This window comes from Anarhichas minor, unplaced genomic scaffold, assembly GCF_050575085.1.
Source record: "Anarhichas minor isolate MPS153535 unplaced genomic scaffold, ASM5057508v1 ptg000033l, whole genome shotgun sequence".
In the NCBI taxonomy this organism is placed as follows: Eukaryota; Metazoa; Chordata; class Actinopteri; order Perciformes; family Anarhichadidae; genus Anarhichas; species Anarhichas minor.
In genome coordinates this window covers 7,859,546-7,884,878 of record NW_027466479.1, presented here as the reverse complement: position 1 = coordinate 7,884,878, position 25,333 = coordinate 7,859,546, and the positions used below count along the sequence as shown (strand labels likewise).

Sequence of the window (25,333 nt, the reverse complement as noted above, 5' to 3'; positions counted from 1 at the left end):
CACAATTATCAGCAAAATCGACTTAAAGTGGCTGTAGTCAGGCAGACAAGAACTCTAAAGGGAAACGCTCTGTAATCGGAAATCATTCTTTGGTTGCTTATGATCCGTGTCCACACTGAAGCCGTAATCTGAGAGAGGAGGTCACAGGTAGACATCGCTTTGCTTCCGAGGGGTCACATGCTACAGAATGTGTGGCGCCACTGCCTTCAAAAGTAGTTAGAATAAAGTGTTTGACAATTTCTCTCTCTGTGGGTTCAGCTGTAGTCTGTTGGAGGTAACTAGATGAGTAGAACATGTGAGTCCCTGACTGGCTGACCCTGTCTGAGCCTGCAGTGTGCAGAGAGCTGATGTTGTGTATGAAGAGAGGCTTTGAGTGCCGCTGAAAACAACGGCCTGCCGTTTGGGAGCGCAGGTCACACTCTGACGAGATAATTACATTTTTTTTTTTTTTTCCTCCCCTAAAATCACTTCTGGTGTACGACCGACAGTGAAAAATATGATTTATTGTACAACTGCACAGCTATTCTACAGCGTGTCCTTGCGAGAGGTGAGCCTCACACGCCTTCAGCAAGATTATGCATATAAATATATATATATATATATATAATATATATATAAAATCTTATTTGAAATTTAACTTTTGTGAAAAAGTAGCACTACAATAAGTTAGTATGGGACACAGTCCACTAAAATAAAAAACACATTTCAGGAGGTAATAAGTGTTGTTGCTGTTCTCGGAGGTCCTGAGCCAGAAACGGGAGCATATGGTTGTGTCGGCACCGGGCTCAGCGTACGTCCAGGGAGCTGACCTTTTGCCGTCCTTCAGGAGACAACACGCTCAAAACTTCAAAGGCAGAGTGATCGTGTCGCACCGGGGAGCAGGTTAACCTTCGCCGTTTGTTTCCCATACCGCTGATGCCGGCAGTGTGTCTTGAGGAGAAAGTCTACTATAAAATTGAAATAACGTCACCCCTGTGGTCACAGATGGTTCACGGGAGCTCTATTTAGGAGAGATTGTGCTCTCTGTAACGGGACAGACACTCGGAGAGGTTTGATGCTGGACCCTGGAGCAAAGGTTGAGTCAGCTGGCAGAAGGTGACCCGTACTTGAAAGTGATGCGACTGGAAATAGCATACAAGTGCCTCCACGCTTTGTGTGTGTGGACAGATTAGGGACTGTATGAAAATGATTGGGGGTAGGTGGAAGCAGAAAAGCTATTGCCTAAGGCAGTGGTTTCCAATCTTTTTTTGGGGGCTTTTGACCCATCAAAATAAAGCAAATAAACTAAGTCAGACAAAAAGTGAATATCTGGGTGAGACTTAAAGACGACAAATTAGTCATAAAGTCAAGTAACAAAAAAAGAGCAAAGATTAGAGGAGGTCACTACATCTAGCAAACATTCACAGAGATTTGATAAGAAATTCCACAGAACTGCTAACTGCAGGCAAATGCTCAACATTCCTTAAATGCCTTTCAAGCTTACGTGTGTGTTTTGTTGTGATCTGGATAAGCTGGCGACTCCCTACGAGTCCGTAGTCGATAATGTTAGTGCCTGGAAGCAGTAAAACTGTGTGAGGGAGTATGAATGCCATTAGACACATGCACATACCTATGGGTGTTGACCTCCACCACCCACACACACACACACACACGCATAAAAGGCAACTGGCTCCGTTGACATGACCTCTTGTGTCTGCTATTTATCTGAGCAATCTGTGTTTACGCAGGTGTCACATACACACTCACAGACTCCACACGTCCGTGCTTGTGCAGTGCCGTGAAGAAGAGTTTGGTAGTAACGTTAGTATGTCCAGCATCCAGCACCAAAAGTGAACTGCAGTCGATGAGCGGCCTGTAAAGGCCCGCTGCTTACGAGATACTCGACTGTAGCCCCGCCCCCCGCTGCTGAACAGAGCGCTGTTGGTTTATGTAAAGTTAAATATTGAACGTGTCCAATTTGCACCAACTTCGACACCGCACGTCCTTGGGTCCCCAGCAATACACCCACTCAAGTGTAAAGTAGATCGGATGGACAGTTGTTGAAATATGCGAAGGACACACACACGCACACAGACACACACACACACACACACACACACACACACACACACGTACATGCGTGAAGACAAACTGCAACCTTTCCTGATGAAGTGCATCACCGGATTTACTGACAATCATCTACTTCACTGGTTCCTAACCTGGTGTCAGGACCCCCTCAAGGGGTCACAAGATGAATCATGGAGGGGGGGGGTCACAAAACACATACCAGGACAGGAAGAAGAAAATGTAATGCTAGAGCAAATGTCTTTTTTTTCAATCGTTCCTCTAATCTTTGCTTTTTTTTTCACATGAATTATTGGTTATTTCGCCTCTTTGGGCCTCTAAGAATTAGACCAATAATACAACGGAGAAAAAAAAGTCAGTCTTTGATTAGCAATTGCATTCAAAAACAGAGCAATATGCATCGTTGGATGGCGTCTACACTGTCTCAACCACACTCATAACACCAAATACTCACATCCAAAGTAGCAGTCGGAGTAATTAAAAAGCCTGGTCGTTGGTGAGCTCTCCTCACCTCACACACGGCCCCCTTCATCCCCTGCACACCGCAGGTAATCACCTCCTGACCTGCTGCCTGGCTCTGAAAACACACGCGTGGACCCATGTTCATGCACACATAAGCTCTTGAATTATTCCTCTTTTGCTCACTCTTGCTCTGCTTAACATTGCATGAGATTCGCTGAACACGGTCGGAGGCAAATGTTAAAGAAAGAGCTTGTGGACGTCCGTCAGGATTCTGCTGCAGGGCAGAAGATCCAAATGCAGAAACTCGTAGGCAGAGCAGTTTAAATGAAAGGCTGCGCTGTACTGGAATCTATTGTGAACGAACAGGCTTACCGTCGACAACTTGGTGGCTGTCAGAATTATGGAAAGCAGGAAGGCAGGTGACGAGAATACAGGCTTTCAAGATTTAGGAGTCAGGATTAAGGATTCAGGATGGAGCGCTATGGCAACAAGGCAACACGAGAACATGGTTGACTTTCCCATCCCTAACTTCCACGTGAACGTGGAATACGACATGTTTCCACCTTTTTATAGTGTGTTAACAATGGCACAATTACTAAATACCCAAGTATACCCAAAAAGATATGACCACGATGCATATTAAAAACGTAATGTCTCACAATGCAATGGAGACAGCTGCAACAACGAATAAATAATACAAATAAACACGATGCAATGATCTGGAATAAGAAATGCAGGGCTCAGGGGGGAGATGGGGGGAGGCTGAAGAGGGAGAACGTGTCATCACGCCGCTGGCCTTCACATTTAAATTGAATTATCGATTTATCGCACATGCAGCAGTTTCCAGGAGTTGCCCATTTTTAGATCTATATTTTATGATGCTTCTGCCTCATTCAGTTGGATGCCGAGATTGTTGGAGAGTTTCTGCAAGACAGAGTGGAGCAATGGTATCTTAAGTTTTAGACCAAGACGTGCTTTTGCATGCAATCTAGTGCATGGAAAATATGAAAGAGGTCATTTTCTGGCCACTGGAGTTATCGCCACTGTTGGCACAAAGAATTTAAAGTTGCCACATTTTGTCTTTAAACAAGCACGCAATTAGAAAGGCATTTTCTTCGCAGCTGTAACTCTGCAGTTTTTTGCAGTGCCACCACTTGTATTTGTGGCCTAAATAAATGCCCATGGGAGTTTCTTTGGAAAATATTGTTGTTCTCCTCAGAGCATGAAGAATTGGTGTTTGAAATACAAACTGCTAGGAGCTGCAAGGCCTGCACCACAAAGGAAAAAAACCTAATCTGCCACACGAGAGAATAATAGAAAAATATCCCTCAGCTGCCTCACACTGAGGTTCTTATGTAGATTACTTCAGTATTTTAAGGATTTAATCAGGGCCCGACAATGCTGCCGCGTCTTGTTTTTTCCTCCACGGTAGCGTCTAGCTCGCTATAATCTGTAGGATCTCGGCACACACTGCATCACTGACTACACCGGGACATACAGGTATAGAGACAAGCAAGAGTGAGCTTGCACGCACACACACACACACACACACACACACACACAGATATGCAGATGCACCGATCTCGTCGCCCACACATTTTCATGTGCGACTCCCCAGGGTGGTGTCAGGGCCCTTGACTGATGAAAACACGGCGGCGGCGGTGGTGTCAACGCCATAAAACAACGGCTGCGGTGTAGATGAGCTGCCAGCCGCACCTCCAGTGATGGATTTCACCGCGAGTGCATTTGCTGCTGAAAACAGACCATTTAGTCTCCCCACCGCTCTCCCTGCTTCCCCTCCCCGCTCTCTTAATTCCTCCACTTCTGCCTTGTTCTCTCGCTTCCTCTATCGCGGAGCGTTTTATTTGTCTTTTTTTTGCGTTCGCCGGCCTCCCGTTGCCTCGCATGCCATTTGTCACCCGTCTTCACGCTTTCCTTTACAGTTGCCTCTGCCCTACAGCCATCTTCAAAGTTGAGTGAGTCATCTTTGTGACCCTTTACAAAGGAACACATCTGTTCCTCCGCCCCATCCCACGCCGTCTGTTTCACTGTTGTTGGTCCTCTCTCCTCTCCGCTGCACTTGTCTGCACACGTCCACAGCCGACCCGCCTCAGACATGTCTTTGGTCCATTCAATATCCTTCACAGGTGAAAGGGTCACCGCAAGCTCCAATATCCTCCAAACCCTCTCTTGAAAATAAGGGCTGTGTGCATCTAGCGTACATCATCCACAGGTGGAAAGTGTCAGCCAGAAAATTGTCAGATTTGTGTGTTATTGCAGCAGAAATATGTTTCTTGTGTGGCTGTAATAACCATTTTAAGCTGGAGGAGGTCATTTCAAGTTCTCACCATCCTGGAATAGTTGCAGATTGTGTCGTTATTCTTTGCTTTTATGTCTAAACTTCAGGCTTGTGCATTAGCCGGACGGATTGCTTAGTAATAACAGCCCACATCGACAGATCGTGATCATATGACTCATGAGTTTTGGGTGCAGAATGCAGCTCTGTTGGAAAAGAAAACCTCCTAAACCGTGCGACTATTAATAGAAGATGAAATATCATGGAGACAGATTATGTTCACACCAGGGAGCCTCCGCAGATAATTTCCCTCAACGATCTTTTGTAGCCCCGCTCCACAATGCATAACAAACCCCCAACAACAATCTGGGTTAATATCATGCAATTACAGTGCGTATGTTTCATTTTGGTGTTTAGCAAGCAGGCGATCAAGGAGGAGGAAGATGATAGGAGCGCATCGGGATGTTTCCATCCTATCCGTCACATGTGTACAAACAAACATATGACACTCTTACAGTCCTACAGAGTGCATTCATAGCAAATTACACGACGGGGGAAGTGCACTGAGTAGAGTCTCCCTCTATTCTACCAAACAAATAAGAGTTGAATCTCCCTCAATTGTCCCTCCCGGCTCCCTTGCAGTCAAGATGGCGGAGAAGATAATACAAAAACAGGGATTTATTCATCTCTTATCGTGCCTAACTTTAGTGGGTCATAATGTATCTGGTATGGAATTAATCTGCAGACGCTCCGGTTCAAAATGAGTCCAAACCTTTTCTATGAATGTCAGTTTTTTAGTCCAGCGCATTACCCACACTCTCTGTGCTACGCTAGGCTAACCAGCTGCTGGCTGTAACTTCTCGTATCGATCATCTCATCTAACTCCCAGCAAGAATGATAATCGGCATATTTGTATTGATTGATGTTTCTGTCCACATTGGCAACATTGACATTTTTTCATCTTTTAAAATGTATGTAGTGAACAATCATGTCTATTTCCACCTGATAGTCGTGTGGATGTGTTCTAAACGTCCAACAGTCGGGTCTGAGCTGCCTGCTGTGTCTGGAAACAACTCTGATGAGAGCCGCGAGTCTCCTTTCACATATTCATTTGATCCATTCTTAATATAAAAATAATGAGTAGAGCAGCTTTAAACTTTGTATTTATTGCAGCATTGAAACAACCCTCTGACATTTGCAGTTTGCAGGAAAGTTTCCAAACACATCCGCGTCTCTGGAAAACAAAAGGCTTCTTTGCAGGACACCTACCAGTGACATTCAATCATAAGTTTAGTCAAGCCAGTTAGAAGACTCAGCCCCACTCATTTGACCGTGAAGGTTTATGATAAATGGGGACACTTTATGAGTAGCGGCTCTATTTAGAGATGGCTCCATAAAGCAAGCAGGCCCTCCACTGTTTTATGTCTCGTCATAAAGCCGAAGGTCAGTGTCGTTGGAAGCCCCAAAATGAGATTCATTCTCTATTTTTCCACGGTGGCCGTCGTTCTCTCATGACCTAATGTTCATTAAGGTAGAGAATAAGTCGGTCTAGTGTTTAACCTGAGTCTGGGAACTTAACACACCGTATGTACTTTAGGGTAGAGCGCAGTCTCATGGCCTTTATTGTGAACAGAGGAGCTATTGGTGGCTTTGTGAGGACATGAAAGGAGGGTTTTCTATATATGACTGGTGCGCTAATGATCCTACAGTCTCGGCAAACTCTCTGTCTGACTTTCCATTTCGTTTGACTTCAAAGGGAGCCGCCGCGTGACAGTCATACCTATTGTAGCACCACCTGCGTAGGGGCGTTTCAACCACCGCTATTAGCACAGCTGCTTTTCTATATGCGACAGTATTTGTTCGGAGCTAAGATAGCTTTAGTGGCGGTGTGTTTGACACCGCGCTCCAAAAAGCAGCCCCATTGTCACTGATATGTCTGTTTGGCTTAAAGGGCCCATAGGTGGTCCGGCAAGGACAGCGGTGTAGCTGATTGGATTTCATACCTGCCTGTGTGTGGGGAGCGTCTGTGTGTGTGTTTTGTTGCTAATAGACTACCCGGAGAGCTGCCAGTTGGCTCGTCTCATCACCACGACCAAAATCTGGCAATTCTCAGGCAGCCAGGAAACAAACAAAACAGGAAGTTGGCCCTTTTCCTGTGGTGAAACAATGAAAGGCACAAAATGAACACGCATCCCTGTTTGTCTGTCTCTATCATACATATGTGGGCTCACGAATGCACCGTTCCCCGGCCATCCGCACGAGCTCCCCAACACGTTTTGTTTTCAGCGTGCAGCAGAGAAATCATAAGGGAGAAAACTGTCATTTGATGTGTAAATTCACTGTGAATAATTCCTCTCCCGTCTCACCCAAAAGACCGCCTGGGCGTGCGTTTGCTGCTCCCGCTTTCAGCCTACGCCTGTCTCCCTTTCTCTCCCTCCCTCCGCTATCCGTCTCTCCCAGCATCATTACTTATGGAGCACAGTAATGAAAGACTCTCATTTTCAGTGTTTGCTGAGACCCTCCGTCATCCGTCCTTCCTCCCTCCCTCTGCGATGGGCACATCGGATAAAGTATCCAGCCGTAATGGAAAATGAAAGCGGGGTTGTGGCCTATACGCACTCGCGCGGTGTGAAAAACAGGAGAAGTGGAGGAGTCCTCGCCTTGCTCGGCACTATATTTATAGGCAGAAAACCTGATTTCACATCTGTCACGGTAGACTTGCAGCAGACACCTACTGCACGCCGGGGGAGGTAGACAGTGAGCCTGTCCTACGTCTTTCTTTCTATCCCCTCTTGCAAAGACGTCGCGCTGCGTTTTGTATTCTGTCTCTGTAAACCGTTGCGTTCCCTCTGTTTCTGCGTGTCCTTATTTACCTCTTGCTCTCAGGATATTCCTCGTCAAAGACACGGAGGGAGTGCACTCACACTTCTTCACACTGCAGAAGTCTAATCGAGTCCTTTTGTCTGCTGCCTAACGGTTTTACTGTCTTTAAAAACGAATGAATCAAAATCTGTCAGTGTGATGAGATCATTTCAACCTGAACGTTTTGTAGTAGAGCGTCTTCCTTTGTGACACCGACGCTCACTACAAAGCTGCCTTCTCAGGCGCTGACAACAGCAAGACTCAGGAGAAAATAAGTGTGCAACAACTTATTTAGTTTTCTTTATCACTTTGCTGTCCGTTAAAAGCTACAGCCTGGCCCTGTAGTCCACCAGCCAACACCTCTAAAACTCACTAATTAACACACTATGTCTTGTTTGATTAATCCATTAAAAAGATCTAATCTAAGCTAATGCACTGCTGGCTGCAGCTTTATATTCCCTATACGGACGTGATCAGTGGTATCAATTTCCCCATCTAAATCTCAGCAAATAAGCGTTTTAACTATTCCTTTCAAACTACATTTTGTCCCTCAACAGCGATCAAGATGAGATTAGGCAATAATGCAGGACTGGCCTTAAGAAATTTGCAATTAATCAAATGACCCCAAAAAAAAAATAATCAGCTGACGTGCAGGCAGATTGTGGCCTCAGGGATCCGGGCCCCACGAGGCAGTTGCTCGCTTTGCACAAATGCTAAAGACGTGGTCATCAAAACATAATTCACTGACTTTGCTTTCACAGGCAGCCTTTAGGGCTGTTTATTGGCAAGGATCTGGCGATACGACACGTATCACGATAAAGGGGTCACGAGTCAATATATTGGGATATTTTGCGATTTGTTTCAATCAAATTTTAAGAACCAGAGTATGAAGAACAGAACCATCCGAGTAAAGAAAACGTGGTCTGCATTTGCATTTATCACAGTCCCTGTAACGTCCAACATCATAGCTGTAGTCTTTGTGCAATCTGAGCCACTGTCTGCCTCAGATTGCCTCAGATTTCACAACAGTTACCCCCCCTAGTGAGTCTTATCTCTACATGTTACACATTTGCCTGTCCTCTGTCCTCGGCTTGCATCTGTGCTGTCCTCCCTCCCTTCTCCATGTTCTCTCAGCAGCGATGTTGAGATGTCTTTTTCCATCTTTCTGCTCCTCGTCTCCGTCTTGTCGCACAGAGGCCACTGACTTCATGGTCGTGTTCTAGTGCTGCTGTGCTTTTAGCCTAATGGACGGACAGCTGTGCTCCCATTTCTATATATAACTAACAACCCCACATGATGAAGTCTGTCACACCCTCTATCTCTGGCTACTACATGTAGCTGACCACTGGGAGTGAGTATGAGGCCTTAAGTACCCACATGTAATCTGCAGTGTTTTTGCTACAAAAAAAACTGCACTTTTTATTCTGTCATTTTGAGCCAAAATTGTAGAAAAACAAACTTGCTTTTATGAAAAAATAAAGCTACTTTAAATAGATTTAGTGAAAAGCACTTTGATAAGCCTGGCTGGAACTACTTAAACTACGGTATTTAATGTCGCTTTAATCCGCATCAAGCCACAATTTTGTTGTTAAATGGACGCAGGACACAAAAAATATATTTTGAGTCTCTGAATTCAAGGATGATATAAATGCTTTTTCCGTGCTGAAATTTCAGAGTCGCTTACAGGCCGTGAATGTTAAGAAACACACAATCTAAATCTTGTTACGGCACCCTCACTCTTTCTGCCCCTCACTTTGTGCAATAATACGAACACCATTAAGGAAACAAATAGCCCTTAGATTTAATATTTGTATTATTTACATGTCTCTTGTGCTGCAGCTCTGTATGCGTGTGCGCGTGTCTGCGAGAGCTGGATTATGGTATATAAGTAACAGTGTTAAGGGATCAGCTGGCGCTGGAGTCGTATCTGTTCAGATTAGAGAGTTTAGTCCTCCCGTCTCTATGTAATTAATATAGACGGGGGGGACAGATAAAGACAAAGAGGCAGAGAGGAGAGTAAGTACGCACAGAGAGTGGTATTTAAAAGAAAACCGGCACACACACAGGAACACACTCAGCAGAGGAGGGATTGTGTGTAATGACAGGGTCCCCAGGCGGTCAGTGTATTTGTGTACATGATGAGCGTGTGTGCAGCAGAGCACTGAGTCCAGAACCAACAACAGATATAACGGGGATGGACTGGACGTGTGGTTTGTCCAGCAGAGTAATAAGTGCAGGATGGCAGGAATGCAGCCGCAGGAATCTGCATGACGGCCGACACACACTCAAACTTATTTGTAACATTTGAAATAACAGTTCGACGTCAGTGGTTTGGAGTTAACAGGACCGGTTGGTTCTGTCGTAGCTGTTATTTAAGTTTAGTGATTTCCAATCTTTTTTACTCCTAAAAACAAAGAAATGTCTAAAAAAACAAGACTCATCGTTCTTCATTTTGACAAAACTAATTACCTGACTCTTTAACACAGGGAAAGGGTCCTTGCTTCTTTTCTTTTAGATCAACTGCATTTGTGTAAAAACGATTTTTTGCAATACAACAATCCATTGAAACGGAATAACTTGGCAAGGCAAGTTCACTTGTAGAGCACCATTCAACAGCAAGGCCATTCAAAGGGCTGTCCACAAGATGGAAGGCACCAAGACGAGCTGTAAAAGAAACACGAGGAAATAGAAGAAATGACGCACATAAAATAGAAGACGGATCCAAGTTGAATTCAATAAAAGAAAGTGGTAAACGTCGAGTATCAAGTCTCTACTGTGTTAGATGATGATACTGCGTAGTGCTGCCATTACATATAAAGGGCAGATGAGTTGGTTTGGCACCGGAAAACCTTTTAAAAAGGGATGTTGTAGAACCAGGACGATCAGCAGGAGTGTTGCAGGAAAACAGTTTACTGAAGACAAAGATGAAACCCGGGCCCCGTCTCTGGTAGCAGGTGCGCATGGGACCACTCTGCCACCGTCAATGCTGTGAAGGGTGTTAATGTAATTAGTGTTCATTTAAAAAGGTGGAAGTTTGGGTTGATGCCAGCGTTAATGACAGCGCTCACAGATACAGTGCCATAGCAGACCAGAGAGTCGCACAGAGGGGAAGGTTGTCACATTAACAGAACCCTGTCTGCTTGTTAAAACATGTGCACAACATGTGCACATTGTGTGTTCTTTTCTCATGAATAGTGTTTGTTTTCTCTCGTCAATTAACAATGATATATTAGCTCAGGTTACGCAACATGTTTTAAAATCTCCAAAAACAACAAGTTGTAGATCAGGATGTCAAAGCAAGTTATAAAAGGAAAATATGTACAGATTAGTTATTGTGAGTTTAATTGTCACTCCTGAGGAAACGATCGCTCGCTGTCACGAAGGAGAAACCAGCGCATCCGAATGTGAAGGGAGAGGAAAAAACAAAGTCAGTCCTGTTTGGCCCAGCACTCGGGCCCTCAGCAGTAATGACTCTCGGTAGCTGAGGAAGACAAAGCTGCGTGGCAGAAAATCCATTAGTGAGTGTGCTGCTAGATAGCAAAGAGACACAGAGGAATGGTGGCTTTTGATACCGCGCGGCCGACTGCACGGAAGGATACCGACATAACTGCCTTGTCTTTTTTTTTTTCTTCTTCTCTTTCTCTCTTTCTTTCTGCGAGTCTGAGAAGGCTGGCAGAAGTTAGCCCCCCGTGTGCGATGACTAATGCCACTCCTGTGGAGCCCAGGTGTGTGTTTGCGAGGGACGAGGGGGACCATGGGGTTGAGCAGGGCTGGGTATCGGTACTAGATTCATTTAAGGAATCGACTGAAATAACCCAGAACCAAGTAGAATCGAGACTTCTCCAGTCAAGCGATACCCAGATCTAGAAAAACAACACTGTTTGTGTGGTTTTGCTGGCAGCCAGTCAGTGCAAGCGTTCTTCGGATCGATTCTTCATTCTGACTTGGTTTTCTGAATCTTTACTGGATCTTTAAGCCGAATAGCTCCTTGTTTCCTTCTAAATATAAATCCTGTTTATCAGTTTAGGTGCACTGGGTTGCAATTCAAGATGTGTGTCCGGCCCTTGCGAATACCTCAGTGCAGCTCTGTCCATTTTGATCACTCTAAGCTTACTTTTTTTGCAAGCGCTGTGTTGCTGCCTCAACATAACCAAGTCATTTAGTTTTGTTTCAATTTAAAATGTTAACCACTGTTTAAACCTGTGTAGACTTTGCCTCTAAACGTAACTGAGAACGCAGTCGAGTTGTATGGGAACATCATTTTGTAGGACACAGGGTCGGGGATTTCAGCATTTGCGAAAGAATTTTAGTTTTTGAGATAGACACACTAGAGGAAGAGAGTGAGTCTGCAGAAAATGGAATGATTTAAAGGAGATGGCTTATCCGTCCCTCTGCTATTAAGACATGTGGATGAGGCTGGGACATACACATATGTGTGTGTGTGTGTGCGTGTGTGTGTGTGTGTGTGATGGGGGGGCATGAGAGACCGTTATAACAGTACAACAGCTGCAGGATAGGATTTAGCATCTGAATACACCTTCTCTATCTCTTGTTGACCCGTCTCGCACACATTCACAACTGCACACGGCCTTGTTTCTTTCTTCATGTGGAGATTACTGAAATGAGAGGAAAGATGAAGACAAAGAGGATGATGAGGAGGAGAAAAAGTGAAGATTACGGGCACCGTTGCTTCTGCGTGCTGTCTCCGAGACATCCCTCACACTCGCTTCTCCCTCCCTCTTTCGGTTTAATCTAAGTGGATGCTAGAAGACCGCATTCCTCCGCATACTGAAACATGAACTGTCTGTTTAGCCTCCTGCTCTTCTCTCTGTCTCTCTTTTCTATGTCTCTGCATCTTTTAACCCCTTTTCCCTTTCCTGTATTCTTTACAACTTCACGTCCACATTGTCTCATTCTTTAAATTAGGTTTCTTAGCGCCACATTGTCCAAATAATGCCGTCCTTAGAATAAAATACAGCAACAATCTCGTTTGACCCCTCTGCCTCTGCCTCTGTCTGATGGCATGTTTAGTGTAGGTTACAGCCCAGTGCCTGACCCATCGCCTGCAGACAGAGCTGCAGTTTTGTGACTTTCTCTCCTCCCCTTCCTACCGAGTCCCGGAGGCAGTAGCAGCAGCAGCAGCAGCAGCAGCTGGCTATCCACAGATTTATCTCCCTCGATGTCTTTCTCTCATCCCTTTTCTGTCCTCTCTCTCTCTCTCTCTCTCTCACATAACGCGTTTGTCCTCCGTCCATCTCCCTCTCCGTCACACACATCCCGACACCCTTCCTGTGTTTTGTGCACATTGTGCTGGCAGCTGCAGTCATATGATCAGCTCATGTACTGTACATTATAGGTCTTTTATTTTATAGCTGAGGAGTAAGGCCCCATTATGTGCATATACAGTAGACGTGCAGTATCGTATTACTGACTCACTGGAAGCTGCTCTGGATAATAGCATCAGCCAAATACCAGTAATGTAAAAATACAAAAGGAAACGGAGTTAAGTATTCCATACGCTGCATTATTCCAAAAACATGAAGCAGTTAGCATAAGGAGCACTTCCTATGTGTGATTATTGGATAAAAAGCATTTACATAGGAAGAAAAAATAGACATTAAATGAAACCGAGTCTAAAGAGACTTGACCAAGACTGGGTCAGTTGTTCGAGGGGGGGACGGGGTCTGAGGCTGTAGAGACGGCTGTGTTACCCCAGGTCTGGTGCTCGGTCCTGGGTGGACGGGGTACAATGGGCTGGCACGTAGCAATGGAGTCTGCAGGAAGGACACCGTGGTAGAGGAGGACATAAGTGACACTAAGTAAGGGAGTCGCGACGCGGCAGGCGAGCAGCAGAGTTATGGAAATCTTTAAGCACACGTCGGAGAACACATATTATTGCAGTCGTCATAGTTAGGATACAATGAGGCATGTATGAGAGTTTCAGCAGCAGAGAAGGACCGGGTTGAGCAGAAACAGGCTCCATTTTTCCCAACTGAAAAGGTCAGTGTGTAAGATGTGATCGTGAGAGATGGCTTCCTTTCCACCTGATTAATTTTTGACAATTGCCGAGGAACCAGCAACGAGTATAAATGCTGCCGTGGTTTCAGTCAAAAAGAGATCTCTATGTATTGAAAAGGCTTTTTAATATAGTACATTGTTAAAGCTGGAGATGTGTTTTTATTTTTTGTGCATTATTTGGGATCATTTTCACTTGGAAGTGGAAAGGTGACAGGGAATGACATGCAACAAAGGTACCTGTCCAGAGTCCAACTGGGGACTTTGTGATCACTTGACTGTATAGTTTGCGTCTCAATTGCACGGCCAGCAGGTACGGTGATATTCTTACATGTCTGAACCACAGAGAAGATCATTTAAGGTTTGGACCCCCTTCTTTGTCCATTTAATGGTTCATTTATGTATTTTTCAAAGATGAAAATGAAATGGTTCAGTACATGATACACATTGTCTAGTAACAGTGATGGAGCAACAGCATGTTGCTGGTGAGGCTCATTGCTTCGGCCACGATTAGGTGTGTGTGTGTGTGTGTGTGTGTGTGTGTGTGTGTGTGTGTGTGTGTGTGTGTGTGTGTGTGTGTGTGTGTGTGTGTGTGTGTGTGTGTGTGTGTGTGTGTGTGTGTGTGTGCTGACGTTACCGTCTCTTCTGATGTGCTCGATGAGGTGTACATGAGAGTGAAAAGTATTGACAGTGGCCCGTTAGCGCTGTGGCGGCTAATCCATAACCTTGGTCAACCACACACACTTGTGTTCACGAACAGGGACGCACGCACACACACACAGACACACACACGCACAGGCACGCACACGTCCTGTTGGCACCTGACCTTTACAGGAAGCAGAGTGGAGATCAACCGACCAGAAGCTGCTGTCGATCAAGGAGCATCCGCCCTCCTACTTACCCCCTCCTCCCTCCCTCCATCCCTCACCTCTCACCGCTTTCACTCAGTCAATATCCATTGAATGGTCAGTGTTTAGTATACATGAGGAATGAGTGTACATCAAGGCCTGAGGCAGAAAGGAAAGAAGGAATCACTGAGTGAACGGCAATTTTGTTTGTGGTAGAAATAAAGAGGAATCGCACATACCGGCAAAATGGAGGGCGAGAAGAAACGTAACAGAAGTACGAGTCAGGGTGAGAGGAAGGGCTTCGGGAGATGATGGGGTCGAGGAGAGGTAGATTTGCTTATCAGACGATACAAAACGCACACTCACACACACACACACACACACACACACACACGCAGTTGGCGACTCAGAATGGTGCCGTCATAGTAAACGCAGCTTTGATGATAGCGGTATCGCACTGAGCCCAATGCCTTGACATGAAGACAGAGAGAGCCTGCTGTGCAGTGTGTGTGTGTGTGGGGGGGGGGGGGACACTACGCGTGTGTGAGAAACTCTCCGTCTCTATTTCTGTCTCTGTATGAGACTGTTGTTATCTGAGATGTAAATATGAAAAAGGATCGCAATATGGAGACATCCAATCTGTGTGTCCCGACACAATCAACTGCTCTCATCCCTCTACCTAGATTGGCCCCATATTGGATGTTTAATATTTAACTATGTATATGTGTCCTCCTCGGGGACTGGGGGGGGGGGGGGAGAAGGTGGGAGGAGGCAGCGTAAGTGCTTATAAGACTTATAAAGTTATGTGTACGCACAATCAGGGTCTTTCATCACGAAACACAAACACTCACGATGTGCAATCAAGAGCGTAGAAATGAGATGGAAATGTATTCAGAGAACACCTAGTGTCAAAACATTAAGTACACCAGGCCTCCACTTCAATTAAAAGAAGAGCTGATTCATGATCAATTCAACTTGTATGCAATATATGCTGGGTCCATCTTAAACCTGCGTTTACAGATTTTTGTTTTTGCCACTTGGAGGCCGCAGAGACTGTAATCCCAACCGTGGCACATTTGATATGGTGGACGTGTCAGCAAACAGCTGCTTATTCACACATCTAGCGGAGACGGAGCAGCATTAGCATTCATCCAGAGTCGTGTTTGTGTCCACCCGATGAATTGTAAGTCCAATATTCACTCATCTTTAATTTTCGCTTTTTGTCTCTGCCACCTCCTGAGGGAAATCTCCGGGGCTGTATTCAGGAAACACTCCGACAATCCTCCGACTAGCTCCGGAGTGATTTAGGAAACTTCTCAGAGCAACTCTGAGCAAGTGAGGCACAGAAACAGTTTCCTCAGTGAGGAGGTGGGGTTGACCCCGTTGGTCGGAATGCTGCATTCTTTTAAAGAAGAGTGAAGGAACAATGCTCTCTTAGTGATGATGTGAAATCGACAGACTTAATCATAGAATTGTGTCTCTATTCAGTCATGGAGTTATTATAAATACTATTTAATGTGATGATCTGTTCAATACATTGTAAGCCATAGGCCTACATTATTACATTTACATTACATGATTCATTTAGGAGACGCTTTTATCCAAAGCGACTTACAATTCAGATTCTATCACACCGTGGACACAGCTACAGGAGCACATATCCCTGCATGGTCTAATCTGCGGTGTTTCATCAACTCAATATTATATATAATATATTTGTCTTACCTCTTCGTCTTTTCACCGTTTTTTCCCTCTGCTTAAGAAACTCTTAAGCCTCTTAAAAGTCCTCCTCCCGACTCACAAAGGAGCTCTTTAAGCTGCTTTGTGACTAACTTTTATCTTTACCAGGAAGCTATTTCAACTTTCAGGGGAAATTCTTAGAAAACATCATTCTAAGAATATTCATAGAGTTTCGTCACCAGGAGCAACTCTTTGTACTACGAAGCTTTATGAACACTGCCCAAGGGCTGTTTAGCCGTTGAATGATCCGCCAGCTATTCACCAACAGTGTTGTTAAAGTTGAAGGGCCGTAAAAGCGAAACGATTATCTTAAAGATGCCAAAAAGCTCCATAGAGCTGAGGGAGCTGCAGAGTCGAGTGATTCTCTGTGGGTTTGTAACAACGCGAGCCCTTTCACATACACGGTCATTTCATCTATTGTTCATATTACAAAATTGATTAAAGCAGCTTTAAAATAAGGATTTGCTGCTTTGTCATATCATTGTAGATTGAATATCAGTGGATTTAGACTACTGGTCGAAACAAAGCTCAATAATCTACTAGTGTTTTGTAATCTAATCTAATGTAATCCACATCCACACACACACACACACACACACACACAGCAGATCTGAGCACAATCACAATGAGGGCTCCCAGATAACAATCATGCAAACTGGCATCCAGTGCACACAGGATTCATGTAAAGCCCCTTTTCTTCTATTGTAAGCGCAGGCCCATGCGTGTACATGACAGTACATAATACCGTATGCATGCTTCTCGCACATTAACATGCAGGGAGTCTAGTGCGGTACATTCCTCGCCACGCACGATATGAAATGACATGCATGCAATCACACACACATGACTACACAGTGAGTCATTGTTATTTAGCTGGGTTTACCTACGAGCCATATCACAGACACACTGACTCAGTTATTTGCTCATGCACATGCTCTGATTTTTCGTGTGTGTGTGTGTGTGTGTGTGTGTGTGTGTGTGTGTGTGTGTGTGTGTGTGTGTGTGTGTATGATAAGCCTAAAAGGCCATTTCAAAGGTCAGTTCACCCAAATTACAATTTGCAAAGCCCAAGATAACGTCTTCAGAGTCAGTTCTATATTTAATTTGCAGACATTTTCAAATTTGAGGAACCTGAAACATGCAAATTATAATTTTCCTTGAAAACCGTAAATCAAAACGGTTGCTAATTAATTTCCTAATGTGGGCGAACCAATCCTCTCGCACGCATATGCACACACACACACACACATTCGGCATTGTGTAATAATCCAGGACATACGCATACACGACAATAATTCATATTTTCCTGTGGAATCTATGTGACACACACCTGCATAATCAAAGGCAAGAAGAAGAGGGATGGGGGGGGGGGGGGTGAAGCAGAGACACAGCAGGCTTGGTCGTCTGTTGTTGGAAACAAAGTGCTGCTAAAATGATTCACTCGCTGCATTTAAGCACATTCCCTCATTAAAGAACAGCAGCCGGCAGACTGGACGGCTAGACGGACCAACTCGTGCACACATACACGCGTTACTTCATGCACAAGCGCACTCCTAGTTATGCATCGTCAAACTCGCACAAATGCACATGCACAGACGACAGGAGCAGAGAGAGAGAGAAGTGGGTCAGAACAACCAGCTCAGTCTCAGTGCGTTTGAGACATGCAAGAGGTCCCCTCGTCTCACATTAGGAACTACACACAGAAGCACACAACACAGCGACAGCATATTAGGGCCAATGTAGGTCAACCAGTAATAATTACAGAGTAGGTTTACAGGAATAAACTTGCATATTCTCTAATATTAAAGTGCTAAATCTGTGAGAAAAAGATACATATATGCGTCGTCTTTGGTGTTCGCTCTGTGTTCTTTTATTAACATAAATAAATACTACTAATAAAAAAATTGCAATCTGCATTACCGCAGTGTTTACCTGCAGTGTGGTTCCTTGACATTTTTTATTTCTCCTACATGAGCGATTTGATTTCAGAGAATTTGACTTTATGTCAGAGAATATTCAATTTTTTTCTTATAAATTTGTGAATTTCTTTCTTGTGAATTGATCCCCTCCAATGCACACATAACCATTACAATATGAATGAATTCTTACGCCAACATGCCAAACAAAATATAGTTACTCCAGGAGATGAAATGTATTTGCTTTTGAATGTAACACACACACTCTGTTATTTACTCCCTTGCCCCAGATGTATGAATGCTATATTCTGTGTCGTAGATTGTATCCTGAGAGATGCAATCTACCAATCCATTTACTCATGCATAGCTAAATGAATATGTTTACCTAAATCCCAAGCTCAGAACAAGCTTTATACACAAAAAAATCCCTCAGAAATACGTTGTGTAAATCTCTTAACCCGTCGTGACTGGTATTTTGGCTCCGTGAATCGTTTCAAATGTACATCACCGCTCCGGTTTATACTGCTGCGGATGCAAACGGATCCATCGCAGGCCCACGCACACATGCACATGCACATGGTGCATCAGTGGCCATGGCAAGGCTCTATCAACAGGTGGAGGAATATCAGTGCAGAAGCGTAGCAAACGCCAAACAAGGCTGCCTTTCAGTAAACCGATGCTTGTGCTTGTGTGTGCGTGTCCGTTTCCCATGTTTTGACACATTCATATTGAATATTGAACAGCGACATCCATTCAGCATCCATTCAGCTCTTGAAGTCCAGGACTGAGTGTATCCGTGGTAATTGATGCAAACATCAGCAATGAAATCTCCAATTTTCTCATCCAGGGAGCAAAAAAAAAAAAAAGAGGCCTGCGTCTCGTCTCTCACGGAGTGTTCAAAAAACAAAACGAGACCAAAGCGAGTGTAGAAGACCAATGGCTGGCATATTTTACACTGACGTCCCTTCTGCAAATAAACAAGCAGAGAGCTGGATGCCGAAAACGAGGAAGAGGAGGAGGGAGCGGGATGGGAGCAGGGCCTAAAGGAAGTGGGGGGGTGTAGTAATGAGACGAGGAGGAGCAGAGTGAGCTCTCCCATAAGAGCCTGTTTGTTTGCCCATCTGTTTACTCCACTGCGCAGCTCTTTACCAGGAGGCCGTTGCGCCACCCGTCCGTTGCTGTTCCACTCAGCGGATGAAGGCGAGCATTGTTGCGGAGGTTTCCATTGGGCTTCTTTTTCACAGCGCCGGTTTGAAATATGAGCACGAAGTGGCGGAGCTCGCCCGGGTGACGTATGGCATCAGTCAGTGGGAGTAGTGGCACCAGTTCAGGCCACACAAATCAATAGCGACCAGAGATTAGAGCATATTTACTCATGAGCTCAGTGATGGATATATTTTCCAACGTACTGTAGCTATCTGTGGTGGTGCCAACATGTCAGCAGGGTGGGGACTTTATTTGATTTATTGCTGCTCATAATCTGAGCCATCATAACTAAATATCAGAAAAGCAAAGCCACTAAAGTCCTGGTTTATTTTTTGTGTGACATATGTTGAATATCATTTATCAAAAGAGGCGCGTGTCACCACACTGGCAGCCTGTTTACTAGATATACGTTTGCTGTCATTTAGTTATTTCACTAGTTGGTGCTTTCCTGTTGCCATCGTCCACACATCAATGTATTCATCGTTGACATATCAGTGGACGTTGGTGCATTTTTCATTCCTATAATCACTTCTTCTTTTAACACCAAAGTCTATTCTGACTTTCATTTCGTATTTAATTGGGTTCAGGCACACCACCTGACAATAAATCATTTAAAAACAATAAAAATAAGGAAAGAAGATAATGTGTGTGTTTCCATTCTCCCAGAAAACGTTCGTATGCGTTTCAACCCACAGTTTAGGCCAATCAGAGGCTTCTATCTGAACACATACAGAGCGTATTCACAGACATAACTACATATTTAAAGTCTCCAACACATGTTTTCATGCGGTTATACTGACACATGACTGTGCTATTGAACCAATTGTTGGACTCTTCAATAGAGCTTGAAAGATGCATCTTAAACTTTGACCCCATATCTGCTTTTAATGCTGCGAACATAAAATGAAACACGATCTACAGATGCGTGTATTATAATTGTTCCTCTCTTCTTCTTTCTTTTTTTAAGGTTTGACTACCAGGAGCTCCTCCACAACTCCACCTTCTGCTTGGTGCCTCGAGGTCGACGCCTGGGCTCCTTCCGCTTCCTGGAGTCTCTACAGGTGAAATATATATTATTCAATGTGATACACAGTCAATAATATTCAGTTTAGAAGTCAACCATGTGATCATGCTCTGCGTTAAAACATTGTCCCTCAGCTTCTTACTGTGATCAACCCGAACCCCTCTGCTCTCACTGTCGGTGTATTTAATGCTATCGCGCAAAACCGAGTTTTCAGGGGCTTTAAGTTGCACGAGCCTGACTGCACACAACCACTGATATTATCGAACACTGTATGTTAACGAGTATAAATCCCTCACTCACACATAACTGACGAGTAACTCTTAAGAACTGTTAGTCGTCCTGCCTGAGTGCCCTACGATTAGCCCTACGACTCCCCAGTTTCTCTGAGGCCCACATAAACAAACGTCTGAAGTCTCTACAAGCTGCATGCCAACACAGCAATCACCAGAACAACGTTAGCTGCAGCATTTCCCCTCTGGATAACGCTGTTGAGAGTGACCAAATTACACTTTTCCAGGAAAGGGCTCTGCTTCACTGAGCTCCAGCTCATATACCGTTCGGTCAACAAGGAAGTGCACCGCGGTGCAGAGTGTTTACGTTCCAGGGCCGTGGTTTATGTAGTCTTTTGGTTACTGACACCTTAATGGTCACATCTGCAAGTGTTTTCCCCCGGACCATTGTGTTGTGTTGAGTGCAGATCCAACCATAAAGGCTTTATTTGCTATTCGCGAGGCCTTTTAAACTAAAATGGGTCCATTAACAAACACCGCACACACTTACACTGTCGTTTAAGTTCATCAGTGAAATGTGCAAGTACACAAACAATGAAGAAACCGCAGAGGCAGCGGAGTGAGAGAGCAGTTTAAACCAGTCCGTCTGTTGTCGTTCTCTCTCTCTGCCACCCAAGTCGACGGTCTCACACCGGTGCAGGAAGCAGTAGTGGCTGTTTTTAGATTCGCCGAACACTGAACCCTGGCTGCTAAAATGTTCCCTGGCCACACTGCTCTCTGGGGTGCATGCGTGTGCGTGTGTGTGTGTGTGTGTGTGTGTGTGTGTGTGTGTGTGTGTGTGTGTGTGTGTGTGTGTGTGTGTGAATGGTCCGGAAGCATCCATAGGAGTGGCAGCCTGCTCCACCACTGATGTCTGCTGAATGGACAAATCCACACACATAACCCACTTGGCAGCAGGCAGCAGTCATGGTCCCTTTCTCCTCTTGTCTTCTTCATTCGTCCTCTCGTTCTCTCAGTCTTTTCCTCCCTGCTGGCCTCTCTCTTTTACATCTCTCTCTTTTTAAGATTTTTCAGTTGTGTGTATTTTTCTTTTCTTTTTTCATTTTGGTGCCGGCCAAGCCCACAAAAGAACTGCCAATTACCAATACCAGTGTGGTAGGAAACCTGCTGCCAGCTTTCCACACACAGACACATTTGCACACACACATGTATTCAAACCCTCCCCCTTCTCTATTTCCCAATGCAAACAAAACCAAAAACAACTACACAGCACACAGGCTTTCATGTTAGCCTACCTCCAGGCAGGGAGGGCTTGGGGTGTTTGAAACTCCCCCTCAGAGTGCCTCATCTCTTGGGGGGGTAAGACTCAGGCGAGCCTCAGGCTGCATTTCAAATTTTGAGGCCTTGGATTAACACTCTGGGAGTCTTCGTGTGACCTGGTTTTAACCCGCGGCTCATTCTGACACATACACACACATACAAGTGCTCCTATTTGTTCGAGTGTCCTTCAGCAGGTTTATTCTCGGATGAAATGCAGTAGCGTGGAAGCACCCGGTGGGCCAGAGAGAGCGTTTGATCTCCGCCAATTTTGGCTGCTGCTGCTGTTCTCTGGTGGTTTAATTAGAAAAAAAAAGTGTGTTAGGGGTGCACAATAACACCCAGACCTATCAACACTCCAGACCACATATACAGAGGAAGAGAGCAGGATGGGATGAGAGAAATGGGGGGGTGGGGGGGGGGGGGGGAGTACGGAGAGAGAAACCTAGAGCGAGAAGGGGGGGGGAGACCAAAGGCAGGCTCGGAAAGCAAAAAAAAAAAAAAGTGGAACAACATCAAAAACCTGTCAGAGAAGGAGCGGATAAGGCAACATCAAAAGTCTGCTTTAATAAAGCATGATGCCTCCACGTATCAACTGGTTCCTTCGTATTCTCCTCCCATCCCTCTCTTTCCTCCTATCAGTGTTGCTACTTCCCTGCATGTGTCCCCTCAGAGGTTGTACCTAATTAGTACACAAAGAGTCAGCCCTGTCAGCCACATCTGTGTGTTTGCATGTGTATGAGTGACAGTCTTTAACAAACCTCTGGGGCTTCCTGGGAAAGGAGAGATACGAATTATTACTCATTCCAGCCACCCTATAGGGGTCTTGCACACACACACACACACACACACACATTCAGCTGCACATACATTTACACACAAGGGTATTGATCATATTGTCTGCTCAGCCTGCAGTGCCAAGCAGCTGCGGCTGAACTCATACAGATTACTTTATATTCATGCAGCTGTAGTTTGTCATGTTATGTTGTTTACTGCCAAAGAAGAGCTGGAAGCAAAGGAGGAGCCCAGTCAAACTGATCACAATGAAAAGGGATATACATATATATATATCTACACTGTAGATACAGTATATCTATACGTATATGGAATTTTTCAGTGTGTTATCAGTTGGTTTATCAGTGTCAAAGTTTCTCTCCAAGACTCGCTGAATTGTTATGTGTGTGTCTGCAGGCGGCGTGTATCCCAGTGCTGCTGAGTAACGGTTGGGAGCTGCCGTTCTCCGATGTCATACAGTGGAACCAGGCGGTCATTGAGGGAGATGAGAGATTACTGCTACAGGTAACACACAGAAAGGTGCACACTAACACGGACATCCTGATGGCTGGGTTCCTCAGAAGATGCTTCAAGTTATTGACATAAAATGCAAATGAGTTGCTGAGCGTGCACAAGAGTAAATTCAAAGAATCAATAATCAAGTTTCAACCGTGTTTTTCAGTCATCTGTCTCGGCGCATTAGTCACTCACCAAACGTGTTAAACCGTGACCTGAAGCATATTTTTCCCTTCACGTCTATTGTTTTTTTACACGTAACTACAGTAATACAGTTCTGAGGGCTGCCAAAACTCGATGTAGTCGATGTGGTCACAATTTTTTTCTGCCGAGCCGTGGTCAATGTTTTCCTTCATGAATCGGTGCATATAGAGGCTGACATGTAGGTTCATTGTACACATAATCACTGGGAAACATTCACCATGCAGGGCTGCAAAAAAAGTAATAGGGAGCCAAAATGAATCACGAAGTAAACGTTCAACTTTGTTAAAATCCCGACGGTTGAAGTTTCCTATAGCTGTTGGTTTGGTGGATGGCGATTTGTCTTAGAATATGGAGAGTAAACCACAAGAATAGAAATGCTGATGAAGAGATAGCACTGAGGCGTCATCTCTGCGGCTCTCTATTACCTGTGTCAAGCGGAGCGGTTACAGGACAGAGCCCTTTGAGATTAAACACCCACAGAGGCGTTAATCCAGCTTCAGTTCAAAAAGCACTCGCACAACCTCTGTGTTCTGTGTCTCTTCTCACTCAGACACACACATCAACACAAACAAACACAATGAGCAAGCAAAGCCGGCTCAACCTTTATCTCTCCTCCTCACACAAAGTGCAGCGCGTCTCCTCAGCGTTGATCTCGCCCAGTAGAGGGCATAAATTGGCATTCAGCTAATGAACAGAAACAAGCTCCTGAGAGCTCAGAGCAGGGGAGACATTTTCCAATTAGGGCCGAATGCACTGACCTCATCAGTGGCATTTTTGCACACCTGCTAAAAAAAACTCTGTAATACGCACGCAAATATTCACGATCTGAGGTTAAGTAGTGTGAGGTCTTTTTCTGCAGGAGAGGCTGAGTGAGTGCAGACACTTCAGACAAACTGAGGCCGACGCTGTAGTGAAGCCGTTCCTCAGATGTTCTTTGCTGGAAAGAAAGGGAAAGGTGGGAGCAAGGTAGCGACATGCAGAGGAAGGGAGGTGTGGGAAGAGAGACAGAGAGGTAGAAAAAACAAAGATTTAAAGAAACGAGAGAGAAACAGAGATTCAGCGGCCTCCCAGCTTCTTTAACCGGTGCTCATTAGAAAGTGTGTTAGCGGTGAAGACAAAGGCTTTAAAGGAGTCAATCGCTCAGTTCAAACATGGCTTTCTTCCACTTTGATTGAGCCGCTGAGCTTAACTCTCCAAGTGATGAAATCAATTTTGGTGATTCACTTGAAAACCGCGAATGTGGTCCTCACTACTAAAGGTTAATTATCTGAACAACGGATCCCCAAATCAGCTCCGTGTCAAGTGTGTGTTTTTAAAAAGGGCCAAGATTAAACAACCACCCGATGCGGTTTACACAGTTTTCATCACTTAAATGCCATTTGTCTCTTTTCTAGTCTATTTTAAGAGACGTGACTTGCTTTAAAAACAACAACAACCAAAAGTAAAACTCTTTGGCAATTTTTCTCTGTTCTTCTTTTTCTCTGTTCTTTTTTTCCCCCCACTGTCTTGATGTTTTACTCGTCTAATCTTCTGTTTACAGGTGCCATCCACCGTGAGAGCAGTAGGGAACGAGAGAGTCCTGGCCCTCAGACAGAGGACCCAGATGCTGTGGGAAGCCTACTTGTCCTCTGTGGACAAGATAGTCCTCACCACACTGGAGGTGAGCCTCAGCCGTAGCAGCACAAAGACCTCCGTCACAGGAAGTCTTTGTAAAATGCGTGGCTCTACTCGTAGGGCTAGCTGGTAACTACTGAAGCTAGCCAGTGTCATTTTATTCCCGCTACTGTGCAATTTTAACCGATGTCGTACTCCTTGAAACCTACAACCTCGAAATTGCGGGCAAGAGCATCGATATATCT

At 44.8% G+C, this 25,333-nt stretch overlaps 1 protein-coding gene across 1 annotated transcript in view; it reads left to right on the top strand.

The window, feature by feature from the left end:
* The window catches only part of ext1c (exostoses (multiple) 1c), a 70,329-nt gene that overhangs the window by 38,901 nt on the left and 6,095 nt on the right, over positions 1-25,333 (top strand). The window contains exons 3-5 of the mRNA XM_076105888.1: positions 20,377-20,470; positions 23,172-23,279; positions 25,015-25,134. Of these exons, the coding sequence (XP_075962003.1) occupies positions 20,377-20,470; positions 23,172-23,279; positions 25,015-25,134 (322 nt within the window). The remainder of the gene's footprint in view (positions 1-20,376; positions 20,471-23,171; positions 23,280-25,014; positions 25,135-25,333) is intronic.